The sequence below is a fragment of the Emiliania huxleyi genome (genome assembly GCF_000372725.1).
Source record: "Emiliania huxleyi CCMP1516 unplaced genomic scaffold EMIHUscaffold_94, whole genome shotgun sequence".
Taxonomy (NCBI): domain Eukaryota; phylum Haptophyta; order Isochrysidales; family Noelaerhabdaceae; genus Emiliania; species Emiliania huxleyi.
Window position 1 is genome coordinate 305,321 of NW_005195017.1, and position 23,710 is coordinate 329,030.

At 66.9% G+C, this 23,710-nt stretch overlaps 4 protein-coding genes across 4 annotated transcripts; 1 reads left to right on the plus strand and 3 right to left on the minus strand.

Annotated features, from left to right (window-relative positions):
- Positions 1–1,795: 1,795 nt before the first annotated feature.
- Positions 1,796–11,701, minus strand: EMIHUDRAFT_221039 (hypothetical protein; the record flags this gene model as incomplete). The annotated part of the gene is made up of 18 exons (XM_005756916.1): positions 1,796–2,845; positions 2,923–3,189; positions 3,273–4,188; positions 5,533–5,828; positions 5,898–5,984; positions 6,192–6,269; positions 6,480–6,560; positions 6,765–6,845; positions 7,056–7,133; positions 7,265–7,596; positions 7,774–8,170; positions 8,387–8,779; positions 9,032–9,334; positions 9,408–9,536; positions 9,609–9,950; positions 10,027–10,233; positions 10,308–10,370; positions 10,481–11,701. 18 exons carry the CDS (start codon positions 11,699–11,701, stop codon positions 1,796–1,798), a joined length of 6,321 nt encoding a protein of 2,106 aa, XP_005756973.1.
- A 2,605-nt stretch (positions 11,702–14,306) lies between these two features.
- Positions 14,307–15,540, plus strand: EMIHUDRAFT_221040 (hypothetical protein; the record flags this gene model as incomplete). Its single annotated transcript, XM_005756917.1, has 2 exons — positions 14,307–14,699; positions 15,436–15,540. The coding sequence occupies 2 exons, from the start codon at positions 14,307–14,309 to the stop codon at positions 15,538–15,540; spliced, it is 498 nt and encodes a 165-aa protein (XP_005756974.1).
- A 1,700-nt stretch (positions 15,541–17,240) lies between these two features.
- EMIHUDRAFT_312553 (hypothetical protein) lies at positions 17,241–17,606 on the minus strand (the record flags this gene model as incomplete). Its single annotated transcript, XM_005756918.1, has 1 exon — positions 17,241–17,606. The coding sequence occupies one exon, from the start codon at positions 17,604–17,606 to the stop codon at positions 17,241–17,243; it is 366 nt and encodes a 121-aa protein (XP_005756975.1).
- A 1,402-nt stretch (positions 17,607–19,008) lies between these two features.
- On the minus strand, positions 19,009–22,260 carry EMIHUDRAFT_107699 (hypothetical protein; the record flags this gene model as incomplete). The annotated part of the gene is made up of 7 exons (XM_005756919.1): positions 19,009–19,084; positions 19,554–19,828; positions 20,393–20,438; positions 20,489–20,624; positions 20,750–20,897; positions 21,015–21,158; positions 21,598–22,260. The coding sequence occupies 7 exons, from the start codon at positions 22,258–22,260 to the stop codon at positions 19,009–19,011; spliced, it is 1,488 nt and encodes a 495-aa protein (XP_005756976.1).
- Positions 22,261–23,710: the final 1,450 nt, after the last annotated feature.

A 23,710-nucleotide genomic window follows, 5' to 3' on the forward strand; every position in this document is an offset into this window, starting at 1 on the left:
AGTAACCCATTTTTTTTTTTGAGTTTTTGGGCACTGATAAATTCGCGGCGTTCGCAGCGAGCCGAGGCCCGGGCCACGGCGCTCGGCCTGCTGAGAGAATACCTTTCCCGGACGGCAGTGACAATTTACCCGACATCAATCGTCGACGGCAAGCTCGAGAACTGCGCCTCCAAAGTCGCCCAGATTCGCCTCTCGCGGCGCGCTGAGTTAGTATCGCCGGTGCGCCAGCCGGCTCTGCTCCACAGCAGGGCATGCCTGACTGGCTCCTGCTAGCCGTGCGTCCTGGTGGCATCCATTGCCAGCTCAGGTAGCCTCAGAAGGTCGCCTCGCGCACAACTCGGCGCCGCACAGCACCGCTCCGCGTTACTACCGAGTTAGTATCGTCGACCCACAGAGACTGCTCTTCTGTAGGTGGAGCCGACAAACGCCGGCCGGGTCGGCCCCGCCGCCCCCATCGCCGCCGCCGGGGCGGCGGCGGCCTCGGCGGACCATCCGGCGCGCCGCGCGCCCGACGGGGAGGTGTTCACCACTCCTGGCTCCTCACCCCGCCACGCCTTCGTGCAGACGCCGTGGCACCCGCCTCAGGCGCCGCTCGGACTCGGTTGACGGCCGCCCAAGTGCTTGGCTCGTGCCCAGCCGACCGGCAGGCGATGCCCACTCGCTGCTAGGCTAATCCCGGGCTGTCAAGCGGCGGTGTGGTGCCGTGAAGGGCAGCGGTGCCAAAACTACGACTATTAGTACCGTGCGGGGGCAGTGCATTTAATTCTGTCAAAAATCGAAATGTGCTCCGTGGGACGTATTGGGCTAGGATCATACGTCCGGGAGGCCCCCCATGCGTGCCGCAACGACCCACAGTTCTGGTACCACTCTCTTCACGTTCACAGCTCCTAAGTGTGCCATAACTCCGATACAGGGGGTATCTAGATACGGGTAGAGGGTGTGGATGCTGAGTTGACGGAAATCGGAGGACGCGACCCACCTCGCCACAGACGGTCCCGCGCCTCGCCGCTAAGACGGGTATACGACCGCGGCTCGTGTGCGTGTACCCGTCTTTGTCCGGAGTGAAAAGTCCAACGCGCTCGTCGGTGACGGTGTCCTCCAACCTGCGCCGCGCTCGGCGAACCTCGACAGCGCTTTCGGTGGCATGCAGCTCCTTGCGACAGAAGCCTGGAGAGCAGCTCCTCTGCTGCTCACACGCTCTGCACAGTTGGCACAGCCTACTGTGCGGCTGCCATAGCTGTCACACCGATGGGCTAGCCCTCACTGGCCCTCAGTCACTTGTGCTGCGGCTTGTGTGAGCGACACTGCTCGACGACTGCCGGCACACTGTGAGACCATGGGTGTGAGGTAAAAGCACGCTACCAGCGCTTGGTCACATCAGCCCTGAGGTCAGATTCTTCTACTCTGTTGATGACAACACTTGTCTACTTGCTGGAGCCGAGCAGGAGGGCCCAGCGCACAACCTCTGGTCAACTCACCCTCCACACCCCGTAATTATATCCTTGTGAGGTGGCTACGAATCATCCATAGTGCATAGACCAATGGCTAGTTCCCCAATTCACTCTCTGACACGCTAGAAATCTTGAAAACGTCCAACAGAGAGCTCCGTGTTGCTCGGAGGCGCTACCGTGGGCACGTGGGGTCGAGCCGCCCTCGCAGCCGGCAGTACGGTAGCGCCTCGGCAATGTTACACTAGTGCGGCGGTTGCCGTCGACCCTCTGGGGTGTCGTACATGGGGCTCGTTACCTCCTAGCGCTATGATCCAAATGAGACTGTGCAGCGGGAGGTCCTCCGCTCAGACGATCTGGCGGTCCTGCGTCGTTGACGCTTCAACAAGGTCGTCGCCGTTCGACGGCTCCGTCATTGAAGAGGTTGAGCCGCGGGTCGTTAGAGCGAGGGCGGTGACGCGGCGCACGCGCGACTGGGCCGTCTGCTTGGTCGCGCCGAGCGCCTGTGCGAGGAGGGCGATCGAGACCTGGCGGTGCGGGTCCGCGTGGCAGCCGACGGCGAGGTCGTCGTACAGCCCATCGGCGAGCAGGTCGCGCGGCGTCACCTCAAAAAAGCGCCCAAAGATGCAGCCGCCGAGCGCGGCGTCGTTCTCGTGCGCCATGACGATCGGCAGCCTGGCCTCGCGCGCGGCGCGCACCTGCTCTGCGAGCGCCTCGGCGCCATCGCCGGCCCACGTTGACTCGTTCAGGTAGAGCAGCATATGCGTCGCCTCTTCGCCGCTGCTACCGCTCGCGCGAGGCAGCGAGGAAAGGAGCGAGGGCGGTGCGTCGGTGATGGAGATGTTGTCAGGCACGGCCGCCGCGACCGCATCGGCCAGCCCTCGCGCCCCGTCGTTCACAGTCGAGGCCCAGAGAACCACCGGCTTGGCGAAGGTGAGGCTGTCGGCTCGGATCTCGCCCGAGATGTACAGGGGCAGCGCCGTCTCGCCCGCGTACTTTGGCGTCTTCAGCAGCAGCGCCTCGGCGATGATCTTGAGCGAGACGTGCTGGAAGGCCTCGATCCGATGCCACACCACCATCGGCCAGCCGGCGTCGAAGATGGCGGCCTGCAGCTCCTCGGGGCACTCGGATCGCAGCTCGGCGAGCGTGCCTCCGCCCTTGTCCGGGTCTGCCTCGTGGACGAGCACGAGCGGCTTGCCCATCTCCAGCGCGGCGCGGACCTCGCGCAAGCAGTTCGTCGAGCGCAGGTAGCCCCGCGACAGGAAGCAGAGCACCACCTGCGAGCGACGAATGTACGCCTCCAGCTCTCCGATGTTCTTGAGATCGTCGATGTCGAGGAAGATTTCGCAGCCGGGCAGGAACTGCTGGAGCTCGTTCTTGATGACGGCGACAGCGTCCTACAAGGGTGGAAGGGCAAGTCAGGTACCGTCTCCGCACATGCAAAGGCGTGGGGCAAGAGGGGGGTGAGCAAAACCTGCCCCGTGCTCCAGACGTGGCTGAGGAAGAGGTGCCACTGCTGGCTGTCGGCGAGGGTGATGCCGTCGCGCATCGGCTCGCGCTTCGACGAGACGAGCCGCATGGTCTTCGCCCTCGAAGCGCTGACCGCCGATACGAGGATGACGGCTAGCGAGACGGCGAGCATGACCGCGGTGAGGACGACGGCAAAGGTGGTGGCGCCGAGCGAGTTCTTGTAGCCGACGAGGTTGTAGCACATGTCTTCGTATTCGGTGCTGTCGCAGAGCTGCGGCGGTGGGGAGCGGGTGGTGTGAGGTTGCGCGGACGAGGGAGAGAGAGACGGCGAGGAAGTGTCAACAGGGCGCGGACTTGGATGACCACCCCCGACGCGAAGCAGCAGGTCAGGAGCAGGTTGGCGATGCACGCCAGGCAGAGGTCGTCGGAGCGCTTGTAGGGACGGGCGAGCGCTAGCAGAGTGAGAAACATGGCCGAGACGATGGCGGCGACCACAGTGCGCAGCAGCTTCCTGGAGCCGTACTCCGGGTCGATGAAGAGCACCATCGAGGTGAGGAAGATCTTGCGGACCAGGTCGAGCACCTCCCAGAAGAGGAAGCGGGCGGAGTAGTCCCGCCAGAGGAAGCTCGTCGCACGGGAGAGCGGCGTTGCACGCTGCGCAGCCACTGGCTTGCGGGCGCGGAGCAGCAGCGCCAAGAAGCCGAGCGGCACGAGGACGGGCCAGAGGGCGAAGAAGGCCCAAAAGTACGGCGCGAGTCCGCTCGTCTCGTCGTCCCACGTCGGGCCGGCGTCGCACGTGAGCGACGGGTCGGCGAGCAGGTAGCTGATGCGCTGGCCTGTGGCGTCGTCGTAGCCAAAGGACTCGCACAGCCTGGCGCTGAAGATGGAGCGCGAGACGGAGGGAAGCACGAGGTAGAAGATGAGGATCGCCCAGTAAAGGAGGCGGCCGAGCAGTTGGTGATCGAATGCCTGCTTGTTGTTGAGGACCGCCACCACGGCCACGATGGCGAGAGACACGAAGGCGACAGCGGCGTACGGCCAGAGGCCTGCGACGAGCAGCCGCGTGCTCATGGCTCCGATGCAGCTGCCGGGGATGGCAACGCCGAACAGGTCCAGGCTGAACAGCTTGAGCACGTCGAGCCAACGCGTAAAGTGCTCGTCCAAGCGGACGCCGTAGACGAGGCCGAGGATGCTGCTTACCTGGTAGAAGCCGACGACGATCTTGAACTTGGGCTGCAAGCCGACCTCGGACTCGATGCGGGTGGCCCGCCTTCGGAGGCGGCGGGAGAAGGGGAGGTGACGGAGCCCAGCATAGGTGGCGGCGAGCGCTGCGATGACGATGACAAAGCCGACAAAGATGCCGGCGGAGCGAGCCGTCGTGGGGCAGGCGACGCAACGCCCCTCGGCAGAGCTAAAGTAGTCCGAGTCCGCGACGCAGACCTCGCAGAGCGGGCCGGTGTGGCCGGCGGTGCAGTACGGGTCGTCATCACCGTCGGTGAGGCGGCGGTGGCGGGAGGGCTGGCCAGAGCTACCAGAGCACGTCTCTGAGTCACAGCGGCGAAGCTCCGAGGTGGCGTCGGAGGCGCGCCAGTAGCCGGCGTCCACGCCGAGGGTCTGGAGGGCGGTGCCGGCGCTGCAGTTGGCGTGCAGCGGGCACGACTTGCAGTGCTTGGTCGGGTTCTCAAAGATGTCGTCTGAGTCGGCGCTCGCGTCCTTCAAGTAGAAGCCCTCCTTGCAGAAGGAGCAGGTGACGTCGCCGCTGCCGCTAGCGAGGGGATAGGGGCAGAGAGTGCACTGCGAGAGTCCCTCGCTCGCCGCGTAGGTGCCCGCCTCGCACTCCTCGCAAGCGGTACGGGAGACAGCAAACTTGCCTTTCGGGCACAGCACGCAAGCAGGCATGCTGGCCGAGGGGGCGATGCTGCCTGGAGCGCACGGCGTCTGCTGCGTGGAGCCCGTGGTGGCGAAGTGGCCCGGCGTGGCGGCGGTGCACTTCGAGGCGGCGGCTAGGTTGGTCGCGCGCGAGTAGCTGCCCTTCTCGCACGGCAGCGGCGCCGCCGCGCCCTCGGCGCAGTAGCTGCCCTCCAAGCACGGAAGGCAGCCCGTCGCGCCCGTGTCGTTCTGGTAGGATCCGGCGGAGCAGCGCTCGCACTTGGCGAGGCCGGGCGTGGCGGCGAAATGGCCGGGCTCACAGGGCTCGCACGTCTCGCTGCTCTCCGCCCCTGGCGCCGCGCTCGCTGTGCCGATGGGGCACAGCTCGCACGCCGCGCTCGAGCTGGAGCCTCTCTTTGGGTTGAAGCTGCCCGCAGGGCAAGCCTGCCAGACAAGGCGCGAGGCGGCGCCCGCGTCCTCGCAGACGCCGCCCTTCGGGCAAGCTTCGCAGGCGGCGCTGCCGACGTCGGGGGAGAAGGAACCCGCGGCGCAAGGCAAGCACTCCTCCTGGCCGCTCGCTGGCTGGTATTGGCCGGGCGCGCAGAGGAAGCAGTCCGAAATGTTCGCGGCCCGCTCGTTGGGCATGTGGGTGCCGGCGGGGCACTTCTGTGGGAGGACGGATCCCTCGGGGCAGAAATGCCCGAGCCAGCAGGGGCCGCTGCAGTCGGAGGTGAAGTGGTCCGACGCGTCCCCGTAGTGACCCTCGGCGCAGAGCCTGTTGCAGCCGGGCAAGTCGCCGATGATCTGGCCGACGTTCGGCATCCAAGATCCGAGCGGGCAGTCCCACGTTAGAGGCGAGGCGGCGAGGATCGTGATGTTGCCTGGCGCAGAGTTGCCGAAGAAGGTCGTGTTGCGGAGGATCGAGCCGGAGGTAGCGACGCTGGAGGTGAAGAAGAGTGCAGCGGGGGTTCGGCTCGCGATATTGTCGACAAACTGCGAGTTGGTGAGAGCTAGGCGCTCGATACCGAGGAGATAAAGAGCCTACAAAAGAACACAGTCTGGTCTCCCGCTTCAGTCTCTGCACCCTCTTGTGGAGGGGGCGCGCGGCACCGCTTGATAGCCACTCGTGCAACCGACAAAGCTGGCGCCCTCGAGCGCGACGTCGCCACAGTTCTGCACGAGCATACCTCCTCCCCACTGCGCGAGTTGGGGCGGGAAGGCGTAAGCGGGGAGGGCGAGAGAGCGAGAGAGGGCGGGCAGGGCCCAGAGCGGCCCTTTTGGGGAAGGCGTCCCCCGTTTGCCGAACCATGTCCCTCTGCCTTCCTCTCCCGCTTCCGGCGCCGCAATGGCGTGCGAGCGTGCGTGTGCGGGGGAGGCAAGCGTGTGCGGGCGTGGGAGACGCACATTAGCCGTGCACTCGCTGAAGCTGGCGCCCTCCAGCGCGACGTCGCCGCTGTTGTACACGTACATACCTCCTCCGTCCTGCGCGAGTTGGGGAGGGCAGGCATTAAGCGGGGAGGGCGTCAGAGAGCGAGAGAGGGCGGGCAAGCCCAGCGCGGCCCTTTTGGGGGAAGCGTGTCCCCGTTTGCCACCCCATCTCCCTCTGCCTTCTTCTCCCGCTTCCGGCGCCGCAATGGCGTGCGAGCGTGCGTGTGCGGGGGAGGCAAGCGTGTGCGGGCGTGGGAGACGCACAAAGCTAGCCGTGCACTCGCTGAAGCTGGCGCCCTCCAGCGCGACGTCGCCGCTGCTGTACACGTTCATACCTCCTCCGTACTGCGCGAGTTGGGGCGGGCAGGCATAAGCGGCGAGGGCGTCAGGGAGCGAGAGGGGGGGCAAAGCCCAGAGCGGCCCTTTGGGGAAGGCGGGACCCGCCACCCCATTGTCCCTCTGCCTTCGCCTCCCGCTTCTGGCTGCGGCGATGGCGTGCGAGCGTGCGTGTGCGGGGGAGGCGAGCATGTGCGGCCGTGGGAGACGCACATCGCCAGCCGTGCACTCGCTGAAGCTGGCGCCATCCAGCGCGACGTCGCCGCTGTTGTACACCCACAAACCTCCTCCGCCCTGCGCGAGTTGGGGCGGGCAGGCATTAAGCGGGGAGGGCGTCAGGGAGCGAGAGAGGGCGGGCAGGGCCCAGAGCGGCCCTTTTGGGGAAGGCGTCTCCCGTTTGCCGAACCATGTCCCTCTGCCTTCCTCTCCCGCTTCCGGCGCCGCAATGGCGTGCGAGCGTGCGTGTGCGGGGGAGGCAAGCGTGCGCGGGTGTGGGAGACGCACATCAGCCGTGCACTCGCTGAAGCTGGCGCCATCCAGCGCGACGTCGCCGCTGTTCAGCACGTACATACCTCCTCCGCGCTGCGCGAGTTGGGGCGGGCAGGCATTAAGCGGGGAGGGCGTCAGAGAGCGAGAGGGGGGGCATCCACAGCATTCCAATGTGGCGAGGGCTTGCGGGGCCGAGCGGTGCGTGGGAGAGAGGGGCGGCGCACTTGGCTAGCCTCGCAGCCCGTGAACGACACGTCCTTCGTCGCAATGTCGCCAGCGCCAAAAGCGAGCACCGCACCGCCATTCCCGCCATATTGACCACGCCCGTCCACAAAGTGCAGCGCCTCCAGGTAGAGGCTGCAGCCGCCCGAGATGTAGAACATGTTGGAGCTCTTCTTGCCGTCGAGCGTCGCGCCCTCCCCGCTGCTCCGGACCGAGAGGAGCATGTCGCCGCTGCACGCGACGTTGCTGCTAAAGGCAAGGCGGGCGCCCGGCGGGACGTAGACGATCGCGTTGCGTTTCTCGGCCGTGGCCTTGTTGATCGCGTCCCGGATGTCTTGAGGCGTGTGGGCGAAAGCCTCGCCGGGGACGAGCGGGGGCAGCGGCGGTGGCGGCAGCTGCGGCGGGGGCGGGGGCGGAGACGGGGGCGGGGAGGGCGGCGACGGAGGCGCAATTTGCGAGAAGGAGACGTCGTCCAGCGCCATGTCCGAGCTCCAGCCAGGCCCCGTCTCACCGTTGAAACGCACCTTGATCGTGGACGCGGGCAGAAGGACCGCCGCGTCGAGCCAGGCGTCGCCCTGGTCGCCGTTCTTGCTCCAGAGCGTCGACCAGCCCGTCTCGTTGTCGTTTGCCTCGATGGAGAGCGTGCCCATGGATGAGCCGAGCATGTGGTAGAAGAAGGAAAGGGTGGCGTCCTGCTGGAGCACGAAGAGCGGGCTCTCGAGCTGGTGCAGCTTGTTGGAGCGTCCAGACGAGGCCTCGGTGAAGAGGTAGGCGCCCGAGCCAGTGGTGTGGTCGCCACTCGGGCCTGTGTTGGACGATGGAGTGCCGCCGTTGGTGCGTGTCCAACTGAACCCGTCCGGCGCGATGTCGTTCCAGATGCAGGTGTCGACCTCGAAATCGCAGCCCAGCTGCACCATGCCGGGTAGAAGAGGCGGCGGAGAGGGCGGCGGAGGGGGCGGTGGCGGCAGGAAGGGCGGCGACAGCGGAGAGGGAGGTGGCAACAGGGGCGGCGGAGAGAGCGGCGGCTGCGGAGGCGAAGCCGGTGGCGCAAACCGCGAGAAGGAGACGTCGTCCAGCGCCATGTCCGAGGGCCAGTCAGGCCCCGTCTCACCGTTGAAACGCACCTTGATCGTGGACGCGGGCAGAACGACCGCCGCGTCGAGCCAGGCGTCGCCCTGGTCGCCGTTCTTGCTCCAGAGCGTCGACCAGCCCGTCTCGTTGTTATAGGTCTCGACGGAGAGGGTGCCCATGTACGAGCTGGAGGAGTCGTACATGTGGTAGAAGAAGGAAAGGGTGGCGTCCTGCTGGAGCGAGAAGCGCGGGCTCTCGAGCTGGTGCAGCTTGTTGGAGCGTCCAGACGAGGCCTCGGTGAAGAGGTAGGCGCCCGAGCCGGTGGTGTGGTCGCCGCTCGGGCCTGTGTATGGCGATGGAGTGCTGCCGCTGGTGCGAGTCCAATAGTACCCGTCCGGCGCGGTGTCGTTCCAGCCGCAATTGTCCAAGTCAAAGGTGCAGCCGAGCTGCTCGGAGAGGGGGGGCGGCGCAGGAGGCGGAGATGGAGGCGGAAGCGGCTCCCAACTCCCGGACCCAGCTTCGCCCGAGCCAGCCTCGCCCGAGCCAGCCCGAGCCACGCGGCCGTCTGCGGATGGGGTTTGGTCGAGGAGTGGTGGTGGGGGCGGCGGAGAGGGCGGCGGCAGCGGTGGCGGGTTGGGTAGAAGCGGAGGAGCCGCGGCGGCTTTGCCGACGAGCAGCGCGGCGGCGCTCATGCGGACGAGCGCGTCGGTCGCCTTCTCGCGCCAGACGAGTGAGGCGGTCATTTTCATGCCGGCTCGCCCGAGCAGCACGGAGGCCCCAGCGAGGCCAGCCTCAACAAGCTTCCGCACCATCCCGGGCTTCCCAGCGTCGGCGGGCCGCAACTTGGGCGACGTGTCGTTCACGGGCAGGACGGTGTCGCGCCCCCGAGCGATGATCCCCGTCCTGTTGCTGTAGACGGGACCGACAAAGTCAATCTCGGGCTCGCCCTTGCGCTCCGTGCTGTTGCGCGAGGCTAGGACGGTCTCCAAGTCGGCCTCGCCCTACACGCAAACACACAGGCAATCCGTCAGCGGGCTAACGGCTCGCACACAGAAACAGCCGAGGGGCGCTCACCGGCTGCTTCCCGTAAACGTCCTTGATGATGGACGCCGGCGGCTCGCCAATCAGGTGCAACGGCTCGCCCACCGCCTCGTTGACGACGTCCATCAGTGCTTCCAACAAGCGCCCCTCGTCGTGCCCGCCCTGAACAGCGCGCGGGCTGTGGGTCACGAGCTGGCGCGGTGCGGGTACTAGCAAGCACGAGCGAGCAAGCACCGGGTGGTCGGCGGGCACGCTGTCCGAAGAGGCGATGGCTGCAAACGAGCTGCTGGTGTCGTCGCCGCCAATCTCGCAGAAGCCGTTAAGCGATGCCGGCGCGATCGGCGTTGTGACTGCGGGAAAGGAAGTCGGGGACTCGTGCCACCGCGAGGAGAGAAGCGCGGAGGTGGCAGAGTACGAGGAGAGCGCAAACGCGGTTCCGAGGCAGAGCAGCGCGAGGATGCCAAAGAGGCGGAGCAAGTAGGACGGGCAGAACTTGGGCCAAGAGAACCAGCCGGAGGCAGAGACGGAGCCCTCCGGCGTGGTAATCGTGGTCGTCTCGACGTTGGCCGTCGCGCCCTGAACAGGAGGGCGGGAGACTGGCGGTTGAGCGGCGAGCGGGGGAGGAGGCCGCATGTATGCAGGCGGCGAGCACCGAGTCTGTGGTCGACGGCGTGGAGCCGCGGGGCACCTTGCCGGTGCCGCCGAGGATGCCCTCGTTGCCGTCCATTCCGATCAGGGCCCCGAACCGGTTGTTGCCGCCGACCGGGGCGATGCTCTTGGTGCGGACGATCGGGGCGGACGCGCCCTTGTGCCCCTTCTTGCGGCGCGGGTTCGACGGGGTGGTCCTGTCGGGGATGCCCTGCGCACGCGCAAGCGGTGGGTGCGTCAATAGTTGAAGCTCTGCGTTGCCACCACAGCGTGCGAGGCGCTCACCGCCGGGGCGAGCTTCTCCGCTGGCGGAGACTCCTTGGCCGAGACGGTCCAGTCGGCGTCGCCCTACGTGCAATGAAAGCGGGGTGCAAGTGAAGGAGTGGGTTGGCAGACGCCGCGGCGCTCGCCGCTGGAAGCTCCTTGATCGACGGCAGCGGCGCGCCGCCGGCGGTGACCGGCTCGAGAGCCGGCGCGTCTTCGGTGACCGGCTTGAGAGCTGGCGCGTTTGTGGTGACGCCGGTTGGGGCCGTCTTCGGGTCGGTCGGGCGGTCGGGCCGTCTTCGGGCCTTTGAGTTCATCACCGTGCCGATGGCGCCGCAGGCGATGGCGAGGAGGATGAGCACGATTGCGGGCATGAGAAGCGGCGAGCAGCTCACGAGCGAGGACGCCGTCGAGGCGACGGCGGAGAGGAGCAGCAGGAAGGGCACCGAGACGCGACTCTTGCTCAGCCGAGGACGGACCGCCTTGCTGGCCCGCTGCCCCGAGGCCGCACCGGAGCGCGGCGCCCGCTGCCCTAGCAGCAGCCAGCAGGCGCCGCACGCTTGGAGTAGCAGCACCGCCGCAGGGGCGCAGCACCACCACCACTCGCGGAGGGAGGGCTGGCCAGGAGTGGCGTCGTCGTCGACGATGGCGCGCACGGAGTCGCTCGCGCCGGTCCGGAACAGCTTCTCGCCCTGCGCGATCTCGGTGGTCGGGCATGACTGCCCCAAAGTCCCGCCACCGCGGCAGATGCCAGAGGCGCGCAGCGCCTCCGCCAGCGGGTAGAGAAAGTTGTGGTCGGAACCGGGGGGTGGCTCGAGCAAGCCGGCGTGGAGGGCGACGCCCTCGTCCCACGCGTGCGCCGAATCGCCCTCGAGCGAGAACTCGCTCAACTTGTTGGCCTTGCGGCGCACGTTTGCGTCGCCAGACTCGCTAGTAGCGCACTCGTTCATGATGCACGCCTCCTTGTGGGCCGCCTCCGCGCACGCGTCGCTGCCGAGCGACGCGGAGGCGTTCGGCACGTGATGTGCGCTCGATCCGGCCGCGCCGTAGCCCGCGAGTTCGACGCTCACCAACTTCTCCACACGGTCACCTCCTCGGCAACCGTCAAAGGCGGAACTGGTCTTGCGCGGCCCGCCGAGGCTGCCGCGGTTGAAGATCGTGCGCTGGACGTCGGCCGGGATGCCCAGCATGTCGCGGATGGCGCCGCACGCTGGCTGGGAGGTGTCCTCAGCCGCCGTCTCAAGGCCGCGCAGCGCCGAGCGCGCCGCCAACGTCGAGCGCCCGTCGTGGTCGATGCAGGCGTGCTTGATCGAGTCCGAGCCGAGTGCGTCGCCCGCGATGCGAGTCGGGCCGCTCTCGGCGGTCGCGAGCCCCGCAAGCAGGCCGAGCAGAAACAGGCGCACACAGGTGCACATTCGGAGGCTGCCGAGAGAGAGATGCCAGCGCTTGGTATAACAAGAGATGCCGGCGCCCAAATCGGTGTGAACAGTCCAAGAGTCCATATCTGTGTGACCGTCATCGCCCGTCTAGCGTCCACCCATACCGCGTTGGTGTCCCAGTCGTTGGTCGGACTGTGTTTCGCCTTCCCATCAATCAATCAATCCATATCTTGAGCACTTGTCTTGTGGTTCTGTGTGTCGCTCCTGTGTGACCGTCATCGCCCGTCTTGCGTCCACCCATACCGCGTTGGTGTCCCAGTCGTTGGTCGGACTGTGTTTCGCCTTCCCATCAACCAATCACTTGAGCACTGGATAGGGTCGATCGATCGGACTCGGGGCCGGTGCTTTGACGCAGCACAGTGTGCTTCGTGGTAGCATGAACTCAGAACGGCCCCCCGAGAGCGCCTCTTCGACGCCCACGGGTCCCGGGGGGTCGGAGGGGTTGCGAGAGGGGGGCCCTATTTTTTGTTTGAATCCCGGAGGCCGTTCGAACATGAATTGACGTGTGTCTCGCGCCTTGCGGGGGGGGAGCGGAAAGGAGGAACCTCTTCCCAAGAGCACCACTCTTGGCACACTGGGTTCTCAGCCACCTCCGATGTGTACTTTCGATCTTAAGGTGGTTCTTGAGAGTTGTGAACGAGGCCGCTTGCCCGCTTCTCTTAAGGGCGTAGTTAGGGTGCCCACAGGACCCAAAAGAAAATAGCTTTCCGCCTCAAAAAGGGACGCACGAGGCAAATCTGATGTTGGCCAGTTCCAATAGGAGCGAGGCCTGAGGCTCTTCCGTTGGGGGACCGAGTACATAGGAAACGAGGGTTTCCCATTGTGACCCGCTCCAGTGCGAGCGTGACAAACTGCACTTGGCGCCGAGCGCCCGCGGCTCAGACCTTGTGCAAGCCGACCCTCGGTGGACACGCCGGTCCGGACCGTGGGCGCTCGGTGTGGAGCAAGCAAGACCCCCCGCTCTAGGGTACCGAGGCTCCACCCCCCCCTTGGCGCCTTGTGATTTTCGTGCGAAGACAGCGAGATCTCGGCCCGCGTCCTCCGCTCGCGCCGGCCGCCCATGCGCCCGCGGGGCTCCCCGACGGGGCGGGCCTCGTGCTGATGGACCCAGCCGAGGTGCCCGACCAGTCGGAGTGGCGCCGACGCGCTGCGCGCGACCACCAGCCAGCTTTTCAGCGAGGCCGAGGACGGTGTGTCGAGAGAGCTGACAGTCCAAGTCGAGCAGCCGCTTTTTTTGCCTCTTTTTGAGCGCTGCTGCTGCACACCCAGCCCACCAGTGATAACCGCCTCTCGTCGTCATGTACCGACCGTGCCCAGCACCACGCCATACCTATCTCGGAGTGAGGGCCGTAAGCGCACGGGCTGGATGATCTTGATCCTTGGTGCACTTGGAGCACTTGGAGTGCAGTCATCAACCGCACATCACACACACACACAACGCACGGCTTGTATTTTCTTTTTTCGCGCCTCTTCGACGCCGGTGCGGACCTGTTGGTCCATGCGGCGCTCCGGAGAGGATGTGCTGAGGATCCTGCGGCAAGCGCCGATCGGGCCAGCGCCGGCGCCGCCGCCGCCGCCGCCGCCGCCGCACCAGCAGCCGCCGCCGCCGCACCAGCAGCCGCCCCACAGGCGTGCTGATCCGCCTCGCTGCGGGTCTGCGGGTGGCCGCCTGCATCCGCACAATCAATCGCCGCGTCCGCCACCTCACCAGCGGTCACCGCAGCCAAGCGTCTCTTGCTCCACCGGGCCGCCTCCCGCCAACCTCACGCCGCTCCAGCACCCGCTGCAGCACCGCGCAGCAGGCAGCGAGCCTTGGCACCGCCCGCCGCCTCACGCAAACGGCGCGGGACAGCAGTCGCACGCACCGCCGCCAAACTACAGCGGGAGGCTGCCTCAGCCGCCGCTCCAGCAGCCGCCGCCGCCGCAGCAACAGCAACAGCCGCAGCAGCTGCTGCTGCGGCAGCAGCAGCAGCAGCCGTACGCGCCGAAGCACCAGGCGAGTCCTGGGACGCGCCCCCAGCCGCAGCAGCAGCAGCAGCGGTGGCAGTCGCCACAGCAACCGACGCTTCCCCTGCCGCCGCCGCCGCGGCAGCAGCAGCAGCAGCAGCAGCAGGGGCAGCAGTGGCAGCAGCAACATCAACAACAGCGTTGGCAGAAAGCATGGAACTCGCGGCCGCCCCCGCAGCTGCCGCGACCGCAAGCGCAGCCGCAGCCGCAGCCGCCGCCGCACCAGCCGCCCCCTCCGTCTTTCCCTTTGGGTCAGGCTTTTCCTCTTGCGATGGCGTCGCCGCAGCAGCCGGCGTTTCCCCTGCCGCCGCCGCAGCAGCAGTGGCAGCAGCAGCAGCAGCAGCGGCCGCCGTCGGTGCAACCACTTCCGCCGCGGCTGCAGCCATCTCTAGGGCATCAGGGACAGCAGGTGCAGCACGCAGCGGCGGCGGTGCCGGCGCCGAGGGCAGAGGCGGCGGCGGAGCGGGTGGAGGCGGCGGAGGCGGTGGAGGCGGCGGAGGCGGCGGAGGCGGCGGAGGAGGCGGAGGAGGCGGAGGCGGCGGAGGCGGCGGAGGAGGTTGGCTGGCTGCAAGAGATGGAGGAGTATTTGGCGGCGGAGGGCGTTTCTGGCACGAACCAGAAGCGCACCATGCGCGCCGTCCGCTCGCTCGTGCGCGGTGACGGCGTGCCGTTCCCGAAGGCCGCGAAGCCACCTCTCGCCGCCGGCCGCCCGCTCCGCTTGAGTGACGATTTGGTCCAACTGCTGGCGGAGGCGCGCGAGTGGTGCCCAGCGGAGGAGGACAAGTCGCGAGGGTGGCTGTATGCCCACCCGCTCAAGAAGCTGATGCTCTTCAAGCGCGAGCGAGGCGCCTCGTGGCTTGGGATGCCCCTGGCGCCGCCGCTCTCGATGCTGGCGGAGGACATGTCGAGCGACGACGAGGAGGACGAGGGCGAGGACGAGGAGGAGGGCAGGCCGCTCGCCGCGAGGGTTGCGCGGGCGAGGACGTCGCGGGAAGCTCGCGGCGATCGGAAGCCGATGGCGGGCGCGAAGGCGGCGGCGGTGCGAGGCGGTGGCGACGACGACGATTTCGCTCCCAGGCTGCCACCGCCACTGAGACCGTCCGCCTCCGCCTCCGCCGCCGCCACTTCCGCCGCAGTCCCCGTTTCCTCCGCCGCCTCCGCCGCCTCCGCCGCCTCCGCCGCCTCCGCCGCCGCCTCCTCCGCCTCCCCCTATTCTTCCTCTGCCGCCGCCGCCGTTCTCTCCACCGCTTCCGGCGGAGGCGTCTCCTGGTCCGACCTCTGGGCGGCCGCGGCATTCGGCGGCTCCTCTCACCAACGGCCTGTGAATAGGAGACTCGTCGGAGGAGGACGAGCGCCCGCTATCCTCCCGCCGCCGCCGCCCGCCGCGTCCCGCCGCAAAGAAGCTCGACAAGAAGCGGCCGCGCGCCGCGCTGGCGCCAAGTGCCGCACCCGTCGCCGCCACCCCTTCTTCCGCACCCGCCCTTTCCGCCACCGCAGCCAACGCCGCCCCCGCCGCCGCACCCTCCTCCGCGGCCGCCGCTTCCGCCGCCGCCGCCTCCGCGGCTTCCATCTCCGCCCCCTCCGCTGCTGTCGCCGCGGCTCTGAACCCCTCGTTGCCGCTGCCTCCGCCGCTCCCCCCTCCAGCGCTGCCGGGCCGCGAGAACCGTGCCCCTCCCCCCCTCCGGAGCGCCGGGCGTGGCCAGCTCCCACTTGGCCCCAAAGATGGCGCCGGACCCGCCGCTGCGCCAGGCCCCCACCCGCCGCCGCGCGTGCGCTCCGTGTTTGCCGAGTTTGCGTACAACCCGTAGTGAGAAGAGCAAGCGTATAAAACAGACAACTACGGTCCCTTCTCTCTACACATCGCGATACGACCGACCCGCGACCGATCTCTCCCGTCGCGTCTCGGCGGCACTCGGGACTCCCGGCTATGACTCGCGGTCGGTCGGGACTCGGCGGCGGCCGGTGATGCCAGCCCCTACTGCTTTGACGCGTGAGGAGCAGCAGATACTCCTGAGTCCAGTCTCGACTGTGTCTGTCGCCACACAGTCACAGTGTCACAGACGATCAAGGCCAAAAAAATGGTCCAGAACCGCCTGCCGTTCCACCGCCCCTGCCCCCGCCGGGCCCGCCCTTGCCTCTCCCCTTGCCTCTGCCGCTACCTCCGCCCTTTGGCTGCTTGCAGCGGTTGCACGCCATCCTGCTAGAATAGTTGTGGTTGTTGCACGAGTTGCAGATCCAATCGCCCAAGCGAAAGCAATCGCCCGGGCGAACGGAGTCTTGAACGGAGAACTGCTGGTGCTGCCCGGCTTCGGGAGGCGGAGGCGGGGGGCGACCATCAAGCCTCGGTGGCGGTAGCAGCCCGGGTTGCATCGAGGAGCTCGATAGGGAGCGCGACCTTTTACCTAGGCTGCGCAGACCGCCAGGGCGTGGCGGCGGCGGCGGCGGCGGCGGCTGCTGTGGCTGCTGTGGTAGCGGCGGATGCCCACCCTCACGGCCGAAACGACTCGGCTCCGGGATGCTTCCGCTCCAACTTCCTCCGCTACGGTATCTCGGCCCGCCGGCCCGGCCTTCCCGGTCGCCGCGATTACCATCGCCACCGTCGCCGCCACGCGCGCCCCACTCGCCGCGCCAAGGGCGGCTCCACTCCCCGTCCCGGCCTCCGCCCGTGCTGCCACCATCTCCACCTCCGAACCCGCTGCAACCACCTCCACTGCCGCCTCTGCTGGCACACTCCCGCGTGTCTGTCGACGGCGGCGGAAGCGTCGGTGGACGCTGCTTAAGAGCTGCTAGGCCCGCCGCGAGGCTAGCCGCCAGTCCTTGCCTCTCCGCCGGCCGCTGCCGCAAAGGCGGAGTCTGATGCAGCGATGAAGGAAGCGGTTGATGCGCTCAAGGCACCCACTACGGGCTCCCCCACACTCTCCTGTGTAGCGGTAGATCTCTGCGAGGCCACCCTCCCCACCGCACGTCTGACCCCGAGCCTGCAGCGCGACGCAGGCGGTCGCGGGGGAGACGGGGTCCCCAGCCCGCCGCAGGCCCCTGATTTTTACTTTTTGAGCTAAGCCTTCTTGGAGCACTTGGAGCCTTCTTCGATGTTATTTTTCCCGATGTTTACCTGTTTTACTTGGTGAGAATTTTACAACAAAACTCCCTCGCACAACACTGGGCACGGGACTGGCGCGCACTGGCACTAACACAGGTACACCACGGGAGCCGCCTAAGCGACTCCTGCGAGGGTGGCGAGGCACTTACTCGCAGAGTGTGGGTAAACGAAAGTACCGTATTCGGTACTATCAAGAAAGACAGCGAAAAAAGTCGCCGCGGCAGTCCACGACGAGCCAGCCAGCTGCCGGCTCGCACGGCAGCCTCTTCCTATGGACCAGCCTCGACTTCCATACAGTCAACATTTTGTCGCTGCGTGCTCGTGGTGAGCTGTGGCGGCGGTCGAAGTTCGCCCAGATTCGGTGACGAGCGCCGGACGATAGTACCGCCTCTGTTCGCCCTGTGCATGTCAGGCCAGGCTGCAGCAGGGCACTACCAACGTGCTGCCCTGTTGCAGCCTGACTTTGCCCACTGTGCACAGTCGCCAGAGCACCACCACCGCCCGGCATCGTGTCACGGCGAGCTCCTTCTGCGCCCGCTCGCGAGGCTCTCGCGCTGGCACACTTTGGCCATCTGCTGCTCGCGTTCGGCGAGCTCTTCTCCGCACTCCTGCCACGGTGCCGTCACCACACACCTTCTGGCTGGCCTGAGCCGCGCGGGGTCGCCGGCGGGGGCAACGCGTCGACCTCTCTCTCTGGTGCACCACGGGCCGCAACGGCCTGCGAGCGCAGCGTGCGCGAGGAGGCAGTGTGCCGGCACAGTCGAGCCGGAGCATCGGGTTCTTGATGCTTCTGGGGTCAAGTTTGACCTTATGTGGTATAATATGCAACAATAATGCTATGCTCTCACCCAGCCTTTTGAGATATGATCCCTCAAAGTCGAATTTTCGTTTACTGGTGACCATAGTACCGTTTGTCTTGTTTGCGTTTCTTCAAACGAATCCTTTAAAGTCTCGACAATCACTCAGCTGCTTATGTGGCACCGCAGAGGCTCCCTTGGGGATGCCTGAGGCCACCCCAACCACACACTAAGCCGTACGTAGACGAATTGCGCGCTACTTTTTTCGTTTACCCACATTATGCGAGTAGCTTCTCCGCCGACGCGCGACGGCGCCCTCTGGAGCTGGGGCTTTGGAGGCGACGGCCAGCTGGGCCACGGCGACGGGCAGGAGCAGCGGCAGCCGAAGAAGGTCGAGGCCTTGGCGGGGCAGCGCGTCGTCGCTGTGTCGGCTGGATTGGCTCACAGCCTCGCCCTCACCGCCAACGGCGCTGTCTGGAGCTGGGGCTGGGGAGGCTTTGGCAAGTCGGGCCACGGCGACCTGCAGGACCAGCTCGGCTGCTGCCCAAGAAGATCGAGGCGTGGGCGCCGGGGCAGTGATGAGAAGGGCGAAAGGGTGCCAGCAGGCTCTGTGTTGATGCCTCGGGCGTTTTCTTCTTTATAACGCGGCGAGCCCGCCTTGGTCCAGCGCGCCCGTCCCGACAGTCACTGCCCCGACGTCGAAAGGCTGGCAGCCCTTCCGAAAGAAATAGAGAGGAGGGCTCGCCGGAGAGGGCAGAGGCGACGAGTGAACTGCAGGTAGTGGGGAAGGCAGCCTCGATTGCCGTACAGTCATGGGTGCGGAACCGAACGACCAAGACCAAGGTCCAAGGCACCGGTTTGACACTACTCGCGAGACGCGAGTCGCGAGTACCATGCAACTCCAGACACAGAAACGCACACTGTCGCTCGAGCTGCTGCGCTCGCACACTCAGGCATGCCGTACCGTACGAGCCACCTCACGACTCTGCGTGGTCGAGCACATCACCCTACCCTAACTCTAGCCGCCTCCGGAGACCGCGAGCGGCCTCCTACCTCACAAGCGGAAGTTGCCACACCGCACCGGCGGTGCTATCAGACTCGGAGAGGAAGGAGAGAGAGGAAGTGTACAGGAAGTCTCCGGACGGACGAGCTCTCCTTTGGCCGAGCGGCGATGGTCACCTCCCGCCCGACATCCACCCGAGATCCACCCGAGATCTACCGGAGATCCACCCGAGATCTACCCGAGATCCACCCGGGGCCAGCACCGACGGATGGCAGCGACGGGCCGGATGGCGGCGATGGGCCGCCACCGTCGCTGCGTCCCTCGACACCGATATGTGCGGCAGGGAGCCGCCGTCGCTGCCTCCCTCGCCGCCGGACTACAGCGGCGGGCCGCCGCCCCCCTCGCCGCAGAGCGGCGATGGCACGCGCAGCTCGTCGGCCCACAAGGCGCGCCTAGACAGTTCCGAGAAGGTTCGTCTCCGTGTGGGGAATACCTCGGCTACATCTCGCTGATACCTCGGCTGCATCTCGGCTGCATCTCGGCTGCAACTCGCATCAGCTCGGGGATGCACGTCCGCGACTGTATCTCGGCAGTATCTCGGCTATATCTCGGCTATATCTCGCATCAGCTCGGGGATGCACGTCCGCGACTGTATCTCGGCAGTATCTCGGCTATATCTCGGCTATATCTCGCATCAGCTCGGGGATGCACGTCCGCGACTGTATCTCGGCAGTATCTCGGCTATATCTCGGCTATATCTCGCACCAGCTCGGGGATGCACGTCCGCGACTGTATCTCGGCAGTATCTCGGCTATATCTCGGCTATATCTCGCACCAGCTCGGGGATGCACGTCCGCGACTGTATCTCGGCAGTATCTCGGCTATATCTCGGCTATATCTCGCATCAGCTCGGGGATACACGTCCGCGAAGCCGCGATGAAGTTCTGGAGGCGGGAGTAGAAGGGCTCGCTGTTGTGCAGGTCCTTGCACGCAACCTCAAAGTCCGCGTAGCTGGAGGCGTTGCCGCGCGGGTACAGCTCCGCGCCGCACGACGGCGAGAGGGCGCCGCAGAGCGGCGCGTTCGGGTCCGCACTGGACGGGTCAAAGGCCTGGTCGACGCACTGTCCGATGGCAGGCACGAACTCGACCAGACCCCCCCCGAGGGACTGCTCCCCCCACGACTGCAGCAGCGCGGCCTAGAAGGTTCCTAGACGGTTCCGAGAAGGCTCCGAGAAGGCTCCCCCCGACGACTGCAGCAGCGCGGCCTAGAAGGTTCCGAGACGGTTCCGAGAAGGCTCCGAGAAGGCTCCCCCACGACTGCAGCAGCGCGGCCTAGAAGGTTCCGAGACGGTTCCGAGAAGGGTCCGAGAAGGCCCCCCCACGACTGCAGCAGCGCGGCCTAGAAGGTTCCGAGAAGGGTCCGAGAAGGGTCCGAGAAGGCTCCCCCCACGACTGCAGCAGCGCGGCCTAGAAGGTTCCGAGACGGTTCCGACAAGGCTCCGAGAAGGCTCCCCCCGACGACTGCAGCAGCGCGGCCTAGAAGGTTCCGAGACGGTTCCGAGAAGGCTCCGAGAAGGCTCCCCCCACGACTGCAGCAGCGCGGCCTAGAAGGTTCCGAGACGGTTCCGAGAAGGGTCCGAGAAGGCTCCCCCCAACGACTGCAGCAGCGCGGCCTAGAAGGTTCCGAGACGGTTCCGAGAAGGGTCCGAGAAGGCTCCCCCCAACGACTGCAGCAGCGCGGCCTGGCCGATCGTGTAGACGGCGCACGCAAAGCCGAGCACAGCCATGCCGTACAGGAGGACGCGCCTGTTCACAGCCGGAGGTGTGAAGAGACGCTGTTCACAGCCATGCCGTACAGGAGTCCGACGCGCCCTGCGAGCGCGGCGGAGCAGAGCGAGAGCGACGCCCTGAACTCGTCGGCCCACAGCGCCCGCACCTCGCGGCGGGGACCGTAGTTGACGTGCATCTCGCAGGCCGCGAGGAGGAGGGCGCCTAGAAGGGTCCAGGAAGGGTCGCGGAAGGGTCCCGGAAGGGTCCCCTCCAGGCCGCGAGGAGGAGGGCGCGGAGGAGGACGTGGTACTTGAGGTAGGTGTACTCCAGCGGGTAGTCGGGCTCACTGCTTGGGTAGAGCCCCGGCACGAGCCGGCTCTCCTTGCCGCCGTCCCCGGCAGACGCGAGGTAGCAGCAGAGGCCGATCGCAAAATCGAGGGCGAGGACCGCGTTCGAGTAGAAGCCAACCAGCGTGCGGCCGCGCCTAGAAGGCTCCTAGAAGGCTCCTAGAAGGTTCCTAGAAGGTTCCTGGAAGCGAACCAGCGTGCGGCCGCGCCTAGAAGGCTCCTAGAAGGCTCCTAGAAGGCTCCTAGAAGGTTCCTGGAGGCCAACCAGCGTGCGGCCGCGCCGCGACGCGATGGGGGACGAGGCGCGGGGCGAGTTGCTCTGCCGCTCCTCGTAGGCAGCGCGCGACTGGAGCGGCACGATCTGCTCGTACAGCAACTCGTCCAGCTCGAGGATAAACGCGACGGCGGCCTGTTCACAGCTCTGAGCTGTACAGGAGCGGCAGCTCAAGCTGTGAACAGGCGGCCGAGTTGAGGACGGTGTCTCGCAGGTGTCTCGGAGGTGTCTCGGAGGTGTCTCGGAGGTGTCTCGGAGGTGTCTCGGAGGTGTCTCGGAGGTGTCTCGGAGGTGTCTCGGAGGTGTCTCGGAGGTGTCTCGGAGGTGTCTCGCAGGTGTCTCGGAGGTGTCTCGGAGGCGTCTCGCAGGTGTCTCGGAGGTGTCTCGGAGGTGTCTCGGAGGTGTCTCGGAGGTGTCTCGGAGGTGTCTAGACGGCCGCCGAGTTGAGGACGATGTCGAGGGCGTTGTCCGCTTGCGCGTTGATGAGCGAAGTTGCAATGAGGCACATCCCAGGCAGCATGCACATCCGGATGCTCCAAAAGACCTGCAGCACGATCGCGAACACCGCGCGCACCGCCATGCCGGCGGCGGTCAGCGGGGCGGTCGGCTTGTACCGCTGCGCGGGCGGCGGGGGAAGCAGGATGGGCTCGAGGGGGCACATCGAGAGGATGGTGCCTTGCGTCTCTTGCCGTACGAGCAGGGAGAGGAGGAGGAGCGAGAAGGCGGAGCAGTAGATGTTGATGATCGGCACGCGCCCGTCCGTGGCCGCGTCGGCGTAGAAGAGCGAGTTGTCGACGAAGGGCTTGAAGGCGTTCGTGTCGTCGCGCAGCTTGAACAGCATCGAGACGTCGTACACGCCAAAGGCAAAGGTAAGCTGGATGAAGGCGAGCGCCGCAAGCAGCAGGATCTTGCCGCTCGCCGAGAGAAGGTTGACGCCACCCCACTCCTGCACGTCTCCGAAGGCGGTATCGAGACACCAGCCGTACATGTTGAAGACGCTGGAGACGTCCGCCTCCTCGAGCAGGTCGCCCTCCTTTGCGCTCGCATCCTCGGCCGCCGTGCTGAGAACCGAGTTCTCCTTGAGGCTGAATATGCCACTTGCCGACGGCGCCGCCGCCTCCTCCTCCATTTTGCGAACACGGGCCTGAAGCGAGGCCATCTGCGCATGAAGCAGCTCCAGCTGTGTAGCTTCGGCAGGCAGAGGAGGCCGCGGCTCGAGGTGCTCGTCCAGCTGCATCGCAGCCGGGAAAGGGCGTCAAAGCCGGCGGCCTCGGCGTTCGGTCGGTAACCGCCCTCTCGAGGTTTCTCTCCATCTAACCATATGTTGCGAATTGCGTATCGGCGGCTCAGCGGCGGCGCCTGAGCGCGGGAGGGGGCGGGGAGGGTACCCGTCACCGTCTGGTGGTGCGGGGCGACGGGCCCGGCCCGAGGGAGCCGCGTCGAGGCCGACCTCGGGGCGCGAGAGGCCTCCCACGGCCGAACCGCACGCCCCCCGGAACGCGCGGTTCGCCGTTCGTGGGCCGGCGCGTCGGAGACGCGCGCGACGGCGCCCCGCGCCGCTACCCGCAAGCGCAGCCGCACCCAGGCACCGGGTGCACTCATTAGACAGCTTAATGCACATAAAAATAGTGAACAGCGGCGGAAGCGACACCGAGACCGCGCCTCGGAGGGCGCGGAGACACAATTCGGCCCCGGCCCGCGGTCAGGGGGGCGCGCGCTATCGCGGCGCGGCTGTGCCCTTCTCTAGGGCACACACGCAGTGAACTACGCGCGGTAATGGACAGGCAGAGGGCGAGAGAAGTAGACTGCGCTCACTGGGCGTGGGCGGGGGCGGGGGCGGAGGCGAAGGCGGCAGCGAACTGGCCCGTCGCGAGCTTGGCCCCCATCTCAAGGCCGCGCTGGAACTCGGTCCGGAGCATCTCAGCGGTCTCGCGAGCGGCCTCGAGCGAGGCCTTCTCGAGCTGCGCCTCACGCTCATCTCTCGCCTTTCGAAGCGCCTCGCGCGGCGCTGCACGCCAACCGCGAGGACGAGTCGGAGCATCTCAAACACATCGCCAAAGACAAGGCGCTGATTGTGCTCTTTCTAAAGGAGAAGATCGGAGACACCTACCAGGCTGCGACTGCCGCGAGCGATGCAAACTTGCTCGATCTGGACCTCAGCGAGTGGGGCGGCAACCGGGACGGCGCCGCAGGCGACCGACAGCGCCGCGCAGGTGCGCCGTGGAAGAAGATGGAGCGCTCCATGTCGGACTTTGAAGAGTACGTGCGCGAGCAGGTCACTAAGCTCTGCCCATGGCACCTGTGGGCGTGACGCGTGCCTTCCCCTCCGCCATAGCCTCCCCCCTGACCGCGGGCCGGGGCCGAATTGTGTCTCCGCGCCCTCCGAGGCGCGGTCTCGGTGTCGCTTCCGCCGCTGTTCACTATTTTTATGTGCATTAAGCTGTCTAATGAGTGCACCCGGTGCCTGGGTGCGGCTGCGCTTGCGGGTAGCGGCGCGGGGCGCCGTCGCGCGCGTCTCCGACGCGCCGGCCCACGAACGGCGAACCGCGCGTTCCGGGGGGCGTGCGGTTCGGCCGTGGGAGGCCTCTCGCGCCCCGAGGTCGGCCTCGACGCGGCTCCCTCGGGCCGGGCCCGTCGCCCCGCACCACCAGACGGTGACGGGTACCCTCCCCGCCCCCTCCCGCGCT